The sequence below is a fragment of the Haliaeetus albicilla genome, chromosome 11, assembly GCF_947461875.1.
Source record: "Haliaeetus albicilla chromosome 11, bHalAlb1.1, whole genome shotgun sequence".
NCBI lineage: Eukaryota > Metazoa > Chordata > Aves > Accipitriformes > Accipitridae > Haliaeetus > Haliaeetus albicilla.
Window position 1 is genome coordinate 36,086,533 of NC_091493.1, and position 17,129 is coordinate 36,103,661.

Here is a 17,129-nt window from a genome sequence, read left to right on the forward strand (position 1 = left end):
ATCATTTTTCTGAGTGATTCTGTACTGTTATTTTAAAAAGATATCAAAGTAGTAAAGATGCATTTAAATTCATTTCCATACGAGCAGAGCAAGAGTCAAGATCTTACGCTACCCTTTAAGAGAATCTTAAAAACAGACGTGTGTCATTAAGAACATTGTGGTTTCTGTCAGACAGTAGCTACCATTGCTGCTAATAGTAATAGATGTCGTGGGGAAAGGGAATTGTTATTTTTTTAGTGGAGCCAGTGGGAATTTTTCAATCAGATAATTCTTAGTTGGAAAACACCAGCTTTTAACAGGCACTTTTTTCAGAAAGTTTCTTGGGATTGGTATGGGATTTCTGGTCAAATTAGAAAGAGACGAAAAGAAACCAAAGAATAGTTTGGTGTCTGGAGCACTTTTACAGCATGTGGAGAAGACCAGGTTCAATAACCCTTTTCTGGCTAACCTGCAACAGTAATGTGACCATAAAGTTCCCATTTCTGTCTCAAGCACTACTTATTTTGGTGTGTCTGCCTTCTGTTTTCAAGTAAAAAAAAACCCCAAACTTTCATATTCTTTCCATGATGACTCTCTCTCCATCTGTTATGATTTTTTTACAATCATCTCCTATACAAACGGTCCTCCAACCTCTCCAGTATGTATGAGAAACCTCACTAATTAAAGGATACAGCCTGACTAAACAAAGGGAATATATTTTATGTCTATACTACGAACACTTTAAACCATCTTCCAGCAAATAGTGTCCCACCCCACAAACACCAAGGATTGTACGTATGTTTACTCAAATAACCCATGTTATTCATGAGCAGCCATTTTATAAGACAGAGGCAAAAGTATTATTCCTGAAAGAATTGCTTTGTAATATAGGATCTACGATAAGGTCAAAAGGAAGCATTTCTGGACGCATTCCATCACTTGATGTTCAGGAAACCATTTTGTATGACACAAAGGATTAGGAAAAATAAGCTGCATGACATTTATTTTGTAATTTTAACATTAATATCTGTAGAAACATTTTATTGTCAGTACAAAAGTTAACAGATTTTAATACTTCTTTTACCCAATTTAAAAAAAAAAAAAAAAAAAACAGCAAAAAAAACCAAACCAACAAAAAACACCACCACATAAAACAGTGTAATTTGCATTCATATTGCATGGCCATATCAGTGTGAGTGTTCTGAGAGTAAAAACACAAGACTTCCGTAAAAAGATACAAACAACAGTGATATTTTAGCAGAGGCCAGTGCTATACCTACTGTTATGGAATGGATCAGAAGGAAATACTGGAGTCAGCATGAATTAATCCCTTAAAAAGATGCTGATATTCCTATGGCAAATTGTCATTATAAACAACTTCTCTCTTTTTAACTTAAGTTACAATAGAGGGATAGTCTAAAAGGCAAAAGATCCAGGCCAAAAGATCTGGAGCCTATTATCCAACTCAGGGAAGAGAATTGTAGTTAATTTGATGCATGTGCAACTCAGGGTAGAAGCTCAGCTCCTTTTAGAGCAGTACGTTCTGCTATGGTTATAGACAAATTAATGTCTTTCCTTACTTTAGGAACCCTCTTTAATATTTTTTTTCTTTTTTTTTAATTTTTTTTTTTTTGTGGAATGATTCTGCTTTTTGGCCATGGGAAACATTGCTAAAGAGTTAAATTGTTAAAGTGACAGGTATTGAGAATAAAAGACTTTCTTGTTAAAGGATTTGGTTTTGATAAGAATAATCATCTGACACTGCAGTTTTTAACACAAATAAATCAAAAGTTTAATTCCCCCAAATTAGTTATATACTGTAAATATTTCTTTTTTTAAAGATCTGAAAACTAGTAAAGTCTGAGCAATATATCTACTAGTTCTCTGTGCTGCCTGCATAGAAATGCCATTTAAATTACAAAAACACAACAACCCTATAAACGATTAACTGTTTTGTACATTACCAATCAGTTAATAAATTAATGATATACCATTTTCCCTGAAAGCAAAGTATTTTCCACCTTTGGATGGTGAAAATTAAGAAATCTGTGTAAGAACAGCATTTAGCAAATAGCTGTTAAAAAAGAGACTAATTTGCTAGGTGGATTGGGACATCCATTTTTAAATCAATACAAAAAATAATTCATTGTAAATATATATAATATATATTTATACATATTTTGAATATATTTACATACAACCAGCACCTATATACTGCGTTTGTGCTCTGTAAGTGTGTGCCAACATATATTTTCTCCAAATATTACAAAATAAACAAGAAAGGCAGACCCGAAGTTTGCCTCAAGTCCAACTGGTCCGTTGTACAAACAAAGTCTGTTGCAGCTTACAGGAAGCCAGAAAATTGATAGCAATGGGTATCTAGACACAGTTCATAAACATTCTTCTTTGTTGGGAACATTTAAAAGTTGCAAATTATGAGATACTTTATGTAGGTTCTGACTGCTTTCCTCCAAGTTTTCTTTTTTTTTTTTTCCTTTTTCATTTTCCCCCCCCCATATTTCATATGTACAAGCAGAAACATTAAGGTCCTGGAGAAAAGATTTTTGTTTTGTATATGGTAGGTAGCTTGATGTTCTTGTTTCTTTACTCCTCTGTATGATTTCTTCTCATGTTTTAACACTTCCATTCATGTGTTGGTACTTGGGAAGACAAGGTTCATAAGGCATTGGATCGGGAGAAAAAACAGAGTCATCACCTGAAGAACACGAACTCCTCGTGTCAGGGTAACTGGGTGAATACTGTTCAAGAGGTCCACTGAGGTCCAGATACTCCTATGACAAAAGAAATAGGTTGCATTTTTAGACAGTGAGTAAAACTGACAATAACACATTACCACTGCTCTGATTTGGCTTAATTATAGAGCGGGTAAAAGACTGTTTAAAAACGACACTCATTTGTGTAACACAACTGATTCAAAACTGCCTGTTGCTTAAATATCTCATAAAACAAGGAGCTTGAATAGAGAAAGAAAAAACAAACCAATAACACGGTACTTTTCTGAAGTCCAACATCACCAGCATTAGCCGCGTCAGTGGAAATAAACATGCCAACCACATCAAAAGAGGACTTTTCACTCACAATGATAAAAATGAAATTTCATCCTAAATAGAAACATTTTTCTTTAGCACATGGTAATGATTTGGAGAGGGAAAGATACTTCCAACTTTATATTCCTTTGGTCACTTTGAATATCTGTTTTATATTCTGTGATATTAAATTTGTGTTTAAACATGCAGTGGCATACGTGCAAAAAAGAACTGAAAAGAAAACAAAATTAAATTCACTAGATTTGGGTTTTTTACACTACACATTTGTGTGTGTGTGTGTGTGTGTGTGTGTCCCAGAGTAGCCGTGACCAAAGCAGTCATTAAAAAAGGAAATAATATCTGCTGAATCCAAGTTTTGGGTTAAGGCTCTTTTGCTAGAAACAACAGTTTTGGCAGGAGAATAAAGTTATTTTTCTCCTTGAAATGTTCCTTCTCTTTCAACTTCTAAAGGCAGCTGCATTCATTTAAATGCAATCTCTTCATTTGCTAAACCACAAGTTATGATCCTACTGACGAGACAAGTCTTCCACCTCAGTCAGTATTTTATGCTGCTGTGCTTAGGTTTGGGGTAATTTAGTTCTTGGTTAACATATTTTTTTAAGTCAGAAATTCAATCATTACCATATTATCATTAAAAAATGGTTATCATTTTAAAAGAGGGGAGGAATGCAAGTTTTAAATGCCAACAAGTACAGTAGGCAGCAAGAGAAGTCACTTTGGAACTATGGATCTATTGGATCCATATGGATCTATCAGAAGATCCATGAGGACAATCTTGACCCATATTGATTCATTAGCAAACCAGTCCTACGTGACCAGTAATAATCAAGCATTTTCTAGACAGACAGAAGAAGAAACTATTCCAGTATTTTAAGAAACGGGGCTTTCTCATGGGGATATCAGGCATGGCTCATCATATCAAAAGGCTTGATGTAATTCAGTTATGAATCCAGTATGAAAATGGGATCCTTATCCCCTCTTCAGCCTCCTTATCCAATGTCAAGGGTCAGAGTCACTTAAAGGGGCATAAGAAGTTCCCAGTATCAGGATGGTTCCTGGTGTTGATAGAACAACACAGCCATGAGGCTGACTCTTGGTGACTTCTGCTCACGCCAATCAGGGAAACATTGCACGCTACTCTGGGAAACATGAGGATGGCTTTTGGGGGAAAAAACAACAACAAAACCCACCCCAACAGGTGATGATTCAGCATGGAGAAGAGCAAGACTTTACCATTTAAACAGAAATAATTACTTGCACAAATGCAGAAGAAGATATTATTGGCTGCCCTAGCAATTTTTTGAGTAAAAAAGGTAAACCAGGCTGACCCTGTATCAACAGTGGCATTCTGGGGGGAAAGGGAAAGTGCCACCGTGGAGAGGATAAGCAGAAGTATTGTCACACTGACGCACAAAGGACCTGCGCTTCAGGAAGACTGTGTGGATTACACAAAATTACAGGTCTCAAAAGCACAAGCTATGGAGGAAAACAGGACACACTAGAGTTCTCAGGAGACAGTGAGTGAGAACACGATGAGTTCTCAGGAACGTAAAATGTGCTGCAAAGACAAGTGAAATAATTTGCTTTCTATGTCCAGGGTAAATAGGACAAAAGCAATAGCTTATGTTGAAATATTAGAGATTAGGAAAAACTTTCAAAAAAGCAAGGCTAACGAAACAAAGCAATAGACTGTCAAGGGGTGATGCAGAAATACAGCAGTGGAGATCTTTAAGGACAAGTTACATAAACATCTGTCAGGAATGACAAACGTATAGTGGATCCTGCCGTAGGCCGATCAGATGGACTGGATGTGTTCCTGAGCTTTTTCCAGCCGTTTTTCCTATGATTCTAGTCTAAAGTCATTTACATAACCCTAGAGGCTTTTTCAGGTTACCTTTGAGATCATTCCAGGTCCATGAGCAGTACAGAATTGGGAAGGCAAGATGGTTAAACACACACAAAAAAGAAAGCAATATCCTTTCCCAGGCTTAGAATTGCAGCCCAGAACCTCCCTCTTGAATTTGCAAATGCATATCCAGTCCAAGCCACCCAGCACTCTGCGGTGGCAGCCAGCCCACCTCCAACCGGTCTTGTGAAATCATATATAAATTAGGCAGGAAAAGATGCAGTCGGGACTGGATGAGGGGAAAACGGTAACAGTACGCAGAGCTGCATTACCAGCTCCCAAAGGAGTGCACGTTCCTGCCCCATCTCTGAGCCATTCCTGAAGGTGCCACTTTTTAGGGTAAGCCTTAAAACCAGAATCCAGATAAATATATAGCTGCTACTGAAGCCAAAGAATCTTTTTCAACCGGATCTACTGGGCAAACGATGACCATTAAAAATGGCATCTCTTTACTAGGTTCTCCTGTCATGTCTATTGCATGCTGCCTTTCCTAATGCTGCTTAATAATCCGGTTTTGATTTCTCCGGCAATTCTGAAAAATTAGAAAGTAATGTTGAGGACCAATATAAAGTGATCCAAATTTTTTTTTTCTACCTTTCCCCCCCTTATAAAGAAGTGCTATAATCACAGCAAACCTGAAAAATTTATTTTGAAATGGTCAAAACAATTTATTGCAACTTTCCTCTGTAAGAGTTTAATTCTTTTTTTTTTCTCCTGTTATACATATCATTTGATAGGAAATCAATGATAGGGATTTGTAAAATATTTCTGGGACACCAAGCATTTTCTCTCAAAAGAAGTTTCCACCAAAACAATCAACATTTCCATCACTTGTGATCATCTTCCTCAAAGATGCATGTGATTTAGTGATAAGAGAACCGATTCCTGTGTGAATATCCTAATCAGTGTGTTCCTTGCTAAAACTAATAATATCTCAGACCTCTGAAAGAATGCTCTTCAAATAAAACCTTTTTGCATTCATATATCCCAACCTGAAGCAGTGTGAGGCAGGACCTTTGGATAATTGGATGGCTGTTCACATGTTCCCCATGGGTCCTCATTCCCTCCACAGAGAGCTATTTCAGTGAACCTAATTCACTCTCAGACATATAATCTGAAATCTACCATTGACGATTTCTCCTCTTCTGACCTAGATATCATGGCTGGGAATCAAACTGAGTCGATAAATGAAAAACACCATGAACTCTACATCTCTCCTTCACATGAAACTTGTACTGAAACACAAACATTGCCTCTCAACCTGCTGCGTGTAGTCCCTCGATACTGCTATGCTAAAACATCAAAAGAAGCAATGAGAAATGAAGAAAAACACTTTAAAGATGTGTTTCTGTTTAGTTACATAAATCAAGGCATAATGGCAAGAAACCGAGGATTTCATAGGATACATAGTTTAGCTGCGTGTAACCTCAGAGGACAACGACAAACAGAACAAGAAGAGAACTTGAGCAGGATTTCATAATTGAATAAATTCCATCTGTCTCCTGAACCATTTGTCCTGATCAGCAGCTTATGGAGGGAAACAATTTACCTACCTCATTAGTTGTGAGAGTGAGAATCCGATCCAAGTCTTCTACCAACTGTTTAAAAGTCGGTCTCTGTGAAGGCACAGCATGCCAGCAATCTCTCATCATCATATAGCTGTAAGAAATACACATTTTCTTGGCTTAATTAAAATCACGCGTCCTTCTCGTAAACCTTTTCATACACAATGTTCTTCATCACAAGTAAAGCAGTGAGCACCCACAGCCCTACACATAGACCACTGACTTTCCCAAAATTGTGCAATACTCCCTTCCCTCAAAGGTGCATTTCTACTCCTGTATCTCTCTCGCCCAGTGTCTAAATTACCTTTTTGTGGACCCATTTCTGTAGCCTTCTATCCCAGGAATTTCAGTGGTATTAAATTACACATGCTTAAATATTTTTGCGTGTTAGGGATTGCGGTCTTTGTGAAGAAATTAAAATGGGGGGAAAAAAAATTAAAAATAGTTAAGGACTATGCTGAAATATCAGAAAGGGACAACACTCTCCCCTCGTCACCAGGAGATACTGGCGTGTTAATGCAGAAGTTCCCAGATGTATTCTGTTGTGTACAAAACCAGCTTGATGTACCTTACATATGATTAGTGGTATGTGTGCCATTTAGGAATTTTCGTGTTAACGAGATTAAACTAAAACAAATATGGGTGTAAAAACACTGACGAAGACTCGCTTGTAGACGATCTCTTCTTTTTTCAGTGGGATCACAGCAAGGTGTGTAAAGAAGTATCTTCTGTCAAACATTTCCTGAAGACCTTCTCACACCTTTTCTTTACATATCTATACCCACACATATATCCATAATTTCAGAGTCAAGTAATTCTGAAAATGTTTGATTCTGCTGGAGGTAGTATTAACCACGTGAATTCAGAACAGTTTGTGCCTTGCGGTCCTGGTACAGCAAATAAGGGTCCTTACAGTTCATTGGTGCAGTTGGCAGGTTTATCCATTCGGTGCCCTTCTTTAAGCAGCTTAAAAAGTTCCTCCACTGGGATTCCTGGGTAGGGTGATCCTCCTAACGTGAAGATCTCCCACATTAACACACCAAATGACCAACTACAAAGCAAAGAGAAAACTCCGTTAGTAGATCTGCCTCTTAGTAGTCCCTCTTACGAGATTGCTTAAATCAGCACCTGCCCGGGCATCAATCTGTGAAGTGCATCAGATGCAGTGTATAGAACAAAACTGACCTGAGCATGTTCTCAAACACGGTCTTTGCCTTTGTCTGGTGTGCGCCGAGCACCCGAGTTTCCAGGGCTACTGCAAAGAACTGCGTCTTCACAGCTTAATTATTTACAGAACGCTCACAGCTGAGCTGGATTGCAATTATGTGGCAGAATATTTTGGAAAAAGCAGACTGTTCAAAACAAAAAAAATTTTGCATCACTCTGCTCTTCTTTTTTGTTGTTTGTTTTTTGTTTTTTAATTCATTTTTGTTAGGAAATGAAGGAGGATAATTTTAAGCCAGTTTTCCTGCCTGCTTGCTACCTCCTCCAGAGCCTGCCTCATCACGCCTTGCTGGCAACCTCGGGCTCTTTGGCAGGCAGCTTTGCCAGGTGAGCAACAGCACACAGCTTGCACTGGCTCCCGAGCTTCTCCGCAGCTCTCCCAGCTTTGCAGCGGTGTATTTTAGTAAACTGTTTGCACAAACTTACAATAATATTATCTTTAGTCGTCTTCAAAGCCACCATAGGGCCAAGAGTCTCCAAGTTCCAGCACTGAAATCCTCACGCTCCCCGGCTGCTGAGGAGCTCAGACTGACTTTCAGTCCTGAACCAGTGGTTTAATTCACATTCACTTAAATATTTTGCCAAGATGTTATTTTAAAACAAAAGTTTGATCCACCCTTAACCTGTGTATATAGTTTCCTTTGTAAGTAATGTAAAGATTGCAGGAAAAGCCTCAGTAAATGCTTAAGGAGAGAGCAGCTCAGGAAGTACGCTCAGGTTAAAGAAAGAGGAGATACCTCTTATTTTCTCCACCCTGCCCTTTTTCTTTTTAACCCTGTACTGACACGCATAACCTTTTACACCTGTGCTGGGAAGCATCCAGCCCTTTACAGTTAACAGCTTCTCTCGGAGAAATAAAAAACATAAGATCTTCATCTGCATTGCATAAAAAATAACAGGTCTACTTCAAGCACAACGCACGCGAGTACTGTAGATGGGCCTAGGAAACTGCAATAGGAAGCAGAATCCTGAGCAGTTGCATCAGCCAGCGACTCTGTGCACGTATTAAAAGATTTTGAAGTGTCAGAGTCCAATGATTTCCTACTACATGTGAAGTACTGCTGGGAAGCAACAACACTTCTAAAAATCAGAGAAAACTTTTCCACTATATCCAGCCTATGTTTTATTATACCTAATCTTAGCACAAATTTTTATAAGAAGTTTTCAGGAACTTTCTTTTCTTCTTTTTCTCTCTCTCTCTTTCTTCTCTTTTTTTTTTAAACCTGAAGGAAGTCCAGAGTATGTCAAAAGCCAAGCAAATTAGATAGACTCTTTGTAGCTGCACATCCGTAAATAAGTTCAAGGGGGGAAACTTCCGCACTGACAGAAGGAGGTTAGCATTTTCCACCTTTCATGTGCTTTGAAGCTGGGCAGATTAGTAACAGAGCACTGGTTAGCAGTCTACCATAAAATCCTCACTTTCTAAGGGCAAGTCCTGTTCCATCTATTAATATGTGAAACAGAATGAAAACGCTTAAAGGTAAAGGACAACAGGAAAATACATTTAAAATACCCCAAACTTTAACAAATACAAACCAAAACAAGCCTCCTTCCCAGCCCCCAAAACTCCATTCAAATAAAGCCACTTACACATCACTTTGATGCGTGTAAACTCTGTCAAACAGAGCTTCTGGAGCCATCCACTTTACTGGAAGCCGTCCCTGTAAGTTTGGAGGGGAAGGGAAAAAAAAAATCAAAATGGTAGCAATTGACAGGACGATTTCAACACCAATTTTTTTTAAAGAGGAATCAATTCTCAGAGAACAGTCTGCTAATGCAAACCAGCACATAATTTACCTTTAAAATTTTCAGGGGAAAAAGTAGTAAAATGGGCTAAAGTAGGGATATCATTAAGAAAAATGGATATAAACATGGAAGATAAAATTAAAAGCACTGAGGGCTCCCAAAAAGTTCCCAGACTGCTTGCTAGGAGAACAACAGGATAAACAGATCAAAATTAAAAAGATCATTCCACTACAGCTCTTTAAAGACAAGAAAAACAATCAATAATCCTCTGAAAAATAGGCCTGCCTGCAAAAATAAGTTGATCACTAAACCCAAGAATTTTGTTTTCTTCTTTCACCTTTTGCAGTGATCCAAAGCTCACAGTCACAACAGCCTGTTGCTTTGCACACAACGTCTGCTCTGCTCAGAGCACAGGAATCGCATTAAATTTGATATGAGAACGTTTGATTCCCTCCAGTACTGATGTACCCTTACCTGGGTGCTTTATTTTCACAGATAAGCCACTTAACACGATTGTTAATAATAATTAATATTTACACAAAATATTACAGTCTGTAGAACTGAGGGAGTTGTGCAAAGTTCCCATCAAAACCCGAGTGTAGTTCGTCAGGATCTTAAGAGATCCCCTGAGAAGGAGGTATAAGCTGTTCGAACTAGGCACCAATAACTACATCTGAAACGTTTTATCTTCTTGATTTGGTACAGGTTAAACAGCAAAACGGTGGCAGAGTGAGGAGTAGAAATCAATTTTCTCAACCTGTAGCCCCCACTTTCATGCTAACACCATAACTTGTACATAACAAGCTAACCAGAGGCAAAAGGCATAAAGCTGTATGCATCATTACCACACATAAACAGGATTTTTATTATGGTTATTGCTAGCAGTGTTTATACAGTGTTTTTCAAGATCCTAGGCTTGGTACAAAATGAGCTGGAATCAACAGGAATATTTCCACTTATTTCAAGTAATTGGAGTCAGGGACACACAAAAAACTATTCTTGTATTTTAGCACTTCTAATAAATCATACAACATACAGCCTCTTTGGTTATCAAAGAGGTTATCAGAGTTTGGTTATCAGTTTTGGTTATGGTTTTAACTGTCACTGTAAGAGGTGACAGAAATGCTTATGTCCTTGATCCCCTTTTTCTGTCTGTGATGAAAAGTGAGGCTGCTATACAAGCAGCCCATCAAGTTTATAACCACAGTCTTGAAGTGAATCATTGAAATAAACACTTGTTTCCAGAGATAAGAAAACCATCCACTTACATTAGTAGTCTTTTTATAATAATCTATATTGTTGATGTCTCTGGCTAAACCAAAGTCTGCTATTTTCATGACATTATTTTCAGTCACCAAAACATTTCTTGCAGCCAAGTCTCGATGGATACACTGGAAAGAAAAGAAAAGAAGGTGAAAAAAAAAAAAAAAGGCCCACTGAAATAAACTGCTGTAAAAGTGGAATTACTTCTACACCATAACTAAGTCTCCTTTACAGTTTTTAACTTAAATCACAAGGTGGGAAAGCCACACATTTACTGCAAGCCTGTGAAATATGATTGTCTTAATTACTGCAATCCATCCCCTCAGCTGGTGTTTCCAAGTTGAACAACGGCCCTAAGAAGCCTCTTAGAAAAGCTCGGTTTATTTAAGACTTATACTTTGCTAAGGCTGAAAGCTTGGGTGGTGACGCAAACTGTGCCATGCTGTTTGTGATTCACTCTCCATTACATGTGCCCAGGTACAGGTATTGCAGCACTTTCATTACAAATACTGTTAATGAGCTTTTTATTAAGTTGTTTCTCTTAAATTGTATCATCTCACCAGAGTTAAAAACTGACAGTCTGGATCAGTGCAACCATTTTCAAAATAAAAATCTTAATACGAGATATATCCACAGCATATAATTTTAAACTAGATGTCTAGTGTGTAGACATAGGTGCCCTGTTTACTTCAACCATGAGACCGTAACAATTTAATTAAACCAAAACAACACAGTCTGGGCTGGGCTGTTTGATACTGAAACTAAAAATGTTTTATCTCCTCAGAGATTTTTGCCTTCATGTTAGCGTTATCCTGAAAAACTGCAACTGATTCTTGACACTGAAAGGACATTGTGACTGCTCTGGATATTATTCCTGTGTTTAAGCAACCTTATTAGGGTTGATGGCAGCAAGGGCATGGTAAGACACATTGCATTTGGAATCCCCCCAGGATATTCTTCTAGTTTTCAAGTTAAATATCTTTTTTTTTTCCCCTCCTCAATTTTGGATTACTCTTTATGTTGTCCTCTTTATTTCAGCATGTGCATAGACATGCTGGAATGAACCACTACAAAAAACTGTACAACAGCCAATTTCTTTCTTGCATTATAACTTGCCCCAGCAATTTTCTGAGATCTCTTATCCTGCATGGGTAAAATAAGACTACAAAGCTTCTGCTCCTCACTGGGTTAGTCATGGGGAACTGCCAGGAAAAACCTGCTCCAGCAATGCCTTTATGTACGCAGGACTAGACAACAGCACATGCTTTCAGGATCAAATCAGTCTTCTAATTCAGCATCAGCAATGTTACGGTAGCAGAAACCACATGGGCCAGCCTTCCTACTTCCCTGTCCCTGTTCTCAACCCTGCAAGAACAGCTGCCGAGACACTAGGAACTCAATTCGGTTGCCCAAACAGAAGTACACATTGTCATCGGAGATGCCCTGTGATATCCAAGGTATCTTGATGAGACTACCAGGGATGACACAGGATCTACAGCAGACCCCTGCCTTTCCAGAACAGCAGGCTGGGGGTACCACAGAGCACCTCAAATGGCATGTTAACACCTCTGAGCAAATACACCAAATGATTCAAACCCTGTTATCTTCTCTCAGTATATTTCTGCTTTCTCATACCCTACAGTTTTACAACTGAGACTCTTCCTATCTTTGAAATGGTGCCATTACTGATTTCCATATCTGACAGGTTTCATAGCCTCTGGCCCTAACGATTTGCTGTCTCTTTGCAATTATCTGGGCCGGTCCCTGTATCTGGAGCTCCCCTGTTGTTCTTGCACAGTACTGGCATGACGGAGAGGACGTGTCAACAGAATTTTAAAAAGCATCCATCCAACTTTGGAAATGGGATATTGTTTCTAAGTACAATTGCTTGTAAGGCATAAACTTTTTGTAAGGCAAAAAGTAGGTGCCCAAACATCATCATTACTTTTTTTTTTCTTTTTTGAAGTCTCAGTGAGCCATTTATTGGATTGAAATAACAAGAACACTGGCCTTCTCACAGTTCCCGCATGATGGAAATACCGTGAGAAGACCAGCTCTCTTATTATTCCAGCTCAGTAAATGGATCCCTAAGGGGAAGAGAACTAGTGAAATACAAACAGAAATGGTGGGATATCTGAAGAACTGGAATGCGCACTTTTACTATGTGCTGCCTTTGTTTTCCCTCTGCCTTGTGCAGTGCCTCACATTCTGTCAAGTTCGGCGCAGCGCTGATCAAGTGTTTTTGCAAAGGAACTGGATGAAGGATGAAACGGTTCTGCCGCGTGCATCTGTGTGAGCACACACCTTCTTGGCACTATCCTACAACAGCACTTCAGAGCTTCTTAGGCGGACGGACGCTTGTTCTCAAGGTTTGCCAATCAAAAGATTTATTTTTTCCTTTCACACCACTTCTATTTTCTTGGGACATGGCTCATTGCCAGGCAAATGTTTCATTAATCTTAGAAAGAGATATCCTAAGGTGCTTTACCTAATACAATGCTCATGCTTACTCCATTAGAAGATTTTTGTCTTGGTGTCATGCATGTCACCCTGTCTACCCTACTGCGCTGAGAATTACCATTTCAAAATAAAAGGATAAAAGCAAAATTAGATCTCAATTCCCCCTCCCCCTAGCCTCTACAAGTGCAGAAAAGCAATAAAAAAAATCATGACTCTACACAACAGGAATGGAGGTTTACACTCAGCTCTGGTCTTTGGTTAAAACCAGCTCCATACCTGGGAGCGGACATGACTGGAAATTGGTACAAACCCCACTAACCACTCCACATCTTGCAGGAAGTGCTTATCATCAATATCTGGTGCTTTGGTTTAGCCATTGGGTCCAAACACCAGCCAAGATATTCAAGATTGATTGTCCCCCAAGCCACAATATGTTTACAGAGTTAGTTACACAGGGCTATTTAAAGTTTCATAACTATAATTTAATCAAATTACTGGTTAGGAAAAAAAAAAAAGAAAAACATTTGAAGGAAATTTGAAGAAGTGTCTAGGGACATGACAGGATAAATAAATTCTTTCAACAAGCTTGCTCTCCTGACAAACACCAGTTTTAAGTAAAGCACCTAATTTAAGTGACCAATTCACTCCATTTATATTTGCCTCTCCTGCTCACATTTTTTGCCCCTGCACCTTGTGGTCTTCTCAACTCTGCCTGTTATTATTCTGTAAATCCTTTCAGTAACTGAATTCATTTATTTTACATCACTATGTGAGCTAATTTGGTTAGTTTGACTGGAAACAGAAGGCAAATGGTGCCTGCTGTCTCATGGGTGGAGTAATGTGACTTGTGTAATCAAGTGACCACCTGTGCTTATGAATTCAAAGTGCAGATATGTACGCAGTATTTACTTTAAATGATCCATTCTGGGCCTCATTTTAGCAATACTGTTGAACAGAGATTAAAAACTTTAAGCGTATGAATTTTCCCACTGATTTTCAAGAGTACGGATTATGCAACTTGTTTGAGAAAGGTCCTTCTCCCAGCAAATTCTTGAACACAAACGAGGTGAGAACAAAGTAAAAAAAGTGCCAAACAAATAGGCACCATGCGCTTTGTGCAGTATTTGCTGAGTTCTACCTACTTTTTGTGAAGCCAGGTACTCCATGCCTCTTGCCAACTGGTATGTGCATGACACTAAGTCCTTGAATGTCATTTGCTCTTCTGGTACCCTGTTAATATCAAACGAATACTCCATCCCCGGGGGGCGGCGTGCTCGCAGGTACTCCCGCAGGTTTCCTTTGGAAGCATATTCGACTATCACGTACAACGGACCTTTGGATAAACAGAACCGTGTGAAAACTGGAGTAAGGTCAAAGGATACAATGGTTTTATGTAAAGAAGCTTTGAGCGTTCTATAATAAATGAACTAAATTAATAAATGTTTAACTGTGAAATCAGTAAGCACACAACTTGAAAGAAAAGGAGGTCCGGACCTGGCAAAGTGACTGGTGCAAAGTGGTTGAAAGTACCTAAACCCTGACTCTGTGCCTATTCCTTCCACTCCATGCCATATAGTGAAATGCAAGCATTTTCAATCAGAAAATGCAGTTAGATCTCAAAGAAGGTGAAAGTGCTGCTTAAGATTTTTTTAATTTCCAGAGTTTTATGCCATTCTGCATCAATTTACATGACATTAATTAGCTTTTAATAAAAACACTGTGGTCTTCAGGGAGTAAAAGTGGTCATTTCAAATTCATGGGATACAAGTTCCACTAAAGCAGGACTGATAATTCAGAACAACAGGCGTGGGTAAAGCCCCTGTAAAATGTCATTTTTTCCCTACAGCAAGGGATTAGAGAGTTTTCATATGATATAGTACCCTTTCTCACATTAAAGCTGCAAGTATAATGAGAGACAGAAGTTAAAATATTGCTGCTAAGCTAGGGAAATATCTAAAAATCCCATCACGGCATGACTGCTTCCTTAAAAACTCTTGAAAAAGTATGATTAACGAGACTTTCACAGACCTGTTGGAAAGTGCTGGTTTACTTTCTTTTCTCTACTCACCATCCTGGGTACAGGCTCCAAGGAGATTGATGATATTTTTATGCTTCCCAATCATCTTCATCATCTCCATCTCTGACACCAGGTCAGACAGATCTTTTTCTGTAGCATCATCTGCACAAGACACAGGTTCAGTTCATATTTTCTAGCGTGCCAGCCTGAACTTCCCTAAGGCTCACCAGTTGGTGTAAAACATGTGTGCTTCAAAAGGCGGGATACAGGACTTGTTTTCCAGTATACACTGTACGTTCTACAAAGTCACATGTTATGTCCTAACAAAAAATAGTCTCAACCTCTCTGATGGACTGACCATCTCCTCAGTGTTGTATGTTATGAGGCAACACAGTAACATCCGACATAAAAACGCTGTCCTTAGCTATCAAACCTCCAATAACTCTGCCTTTCCTGCAAACTAACCTTACAATTAAATTCAAAATAAATAGGCACCAACCACCTGGACTGAATGGGCTAGGATCTACACACAGCCAGCCTCTGACATGAACTAAACTAAAAGCAGAGAGACCCACACGATGCTAATACATCTCCTGGCTCCTAAATACTCACTGCTCAAGATAAACAGGCTGTCAAGGGTGCAGATTTACACCCCAGACTGCTGAAGGCTGAGGTCAGCTATGTGCTCTTTGACCCCCCCCACGATGACAGGGTTCAGATGCCACAAAAGAAACTTTTCGTAGATGAGAACTGCCATATCACCCATTCTGATCCCTAATCACCCAATTTTCTTACCTTTCAACATCTTCACTGCCACAGTCACCGCTTCTTTTGGCCTGTCTTTGTCAATCCCCACCGCTTCGGCCATGACGACTTGCCCAAAGCAACCTTCTCCCAGGGGTTTACCCAGCGTCAGCCTGGAGGTGTAAACAGGAGATTAACACACAGCATCTGGTGAAGGGATGCAGCCAGTGAAATTCCAGGGCTAAATATAAAAAGCTTTCAACAACTTGCTGTAGCACGAAGCATTTATCATATGGAACTAATGAGACTCCGGGTGCGCATCGGTTTTCACGTGCGCTGCGGTATGTTTTCTTAGGGATGGTATAGCGAGCACCTCGGAAGGGCAGAGCAGTTGCTAAACCCAGCTTTTAAGGTCTCCCTCTCCTTGTAATAAGAGGCTGTACACAACGGCTACTGGCGAGACACAGCATGGAAGGGCAGAGCTTTCAAAAAGCATCAGGCTGCCGCTGAAATTCAGGAGCAGCCAGCAACACGAAAGCTTCTCCTGTCACCGTAACACGGACGGTCGTCTTCTTTTTCACGTTGACTGAAAGGAGATGAAAGAAAAGTTTCTTTGTATGCGTTGCCATGTGGTCGCTTTCAGGCAGCTGATGATTTGTGTGGTAAAGGGTGGCATTAAGAGCAGGGGGGGGATGTTTTAAATATTATTAACTCCTGTGATATAATGGCACAGTGCGAACAGAAAGGAAAAATCAAACATGCTCTCAGGCAGCTTCATTTTAGCTCAAAATTCATATTCGTGCCTCCTGTTTGGGGATGTGGGCCGCGAAGATTTGCCGAATGATCTCTCCCACCAAAGGGATTAGACAGGACAGAGACAGCAAGTAAGCAGACACCATGTTTGGGTGCAGCTGCGGGTAATTATCACACCCCTTTCTCTTTCGTGTGGCTGACGAGGTGGCCAGACAGCCGCCTTCTTGCGGGAGAGACAAGGGAGGACGACGGCGAGAGAAGGGGAAGGGCAAAGAGGCCGGCGACAAGCGCACGGCGAAGGCTCGCAAGAGATTACGGCGGCGAGAAGCCGGGCAAAGACGCTCGCGCGCCTTGAACGGCTGCCAGGAGCTGCCACGGCCGCCGGGTCGGCTCTTCTGCTGCAA

The 17,129-nt window shown here is 39.7% G+C and overlaps 1 protein-coding gene across 11 annotated transcripts in view; it reads right to left on the reverse strand.

The window, feature by feature from the left end:
- Positions 1–965: 965 nt before the first annotated feature.
- Positions 966–17,129, reverse strand: part of FGFR2 (fibroblast growth factor receptor 2) — an 86,189-nt gene continuing 70,025 nt past the window's right edge. For all 11 annotated transcript variants that reach the window (XM_069797121.1, XM_069797122.1, XM_069797125.1 and 8 more), the window contains 8 exons: positions 16,024–16,145; positions 15,280–15,390; positions 14,354–14,544; positions 10,757–10,879; positions 9,333–9,403; positions 7,432–7,569; positions 6,507–6,612; positions 966–2,771 (listed from right to left, as the gene is read on the reverse strand). In XM_069797121.1, the coding sequence (XP_069653222.1) occupies positions 2,607–2,771; positions 6,507–6,612; positions 7,432–7,569; positions 9,333–9,403; positions 10,757–10,879; positions 14,354–14,544; positions 15,280–15,390; positions 16,024–16,145 (1,027 nt within the window). In that variant the 3' untranslated portion in view covers positions 966–2,606. The remainder of the gene's footprint in view (positions 2,772–6,506; positions 6,613–7,431; positions 7,570–9,332; positions 9,404–10,756; positions 10,880–14,353; positions 14,545–15,279; positions 15,391–16,023; positions 16,146–17,129) is intronic.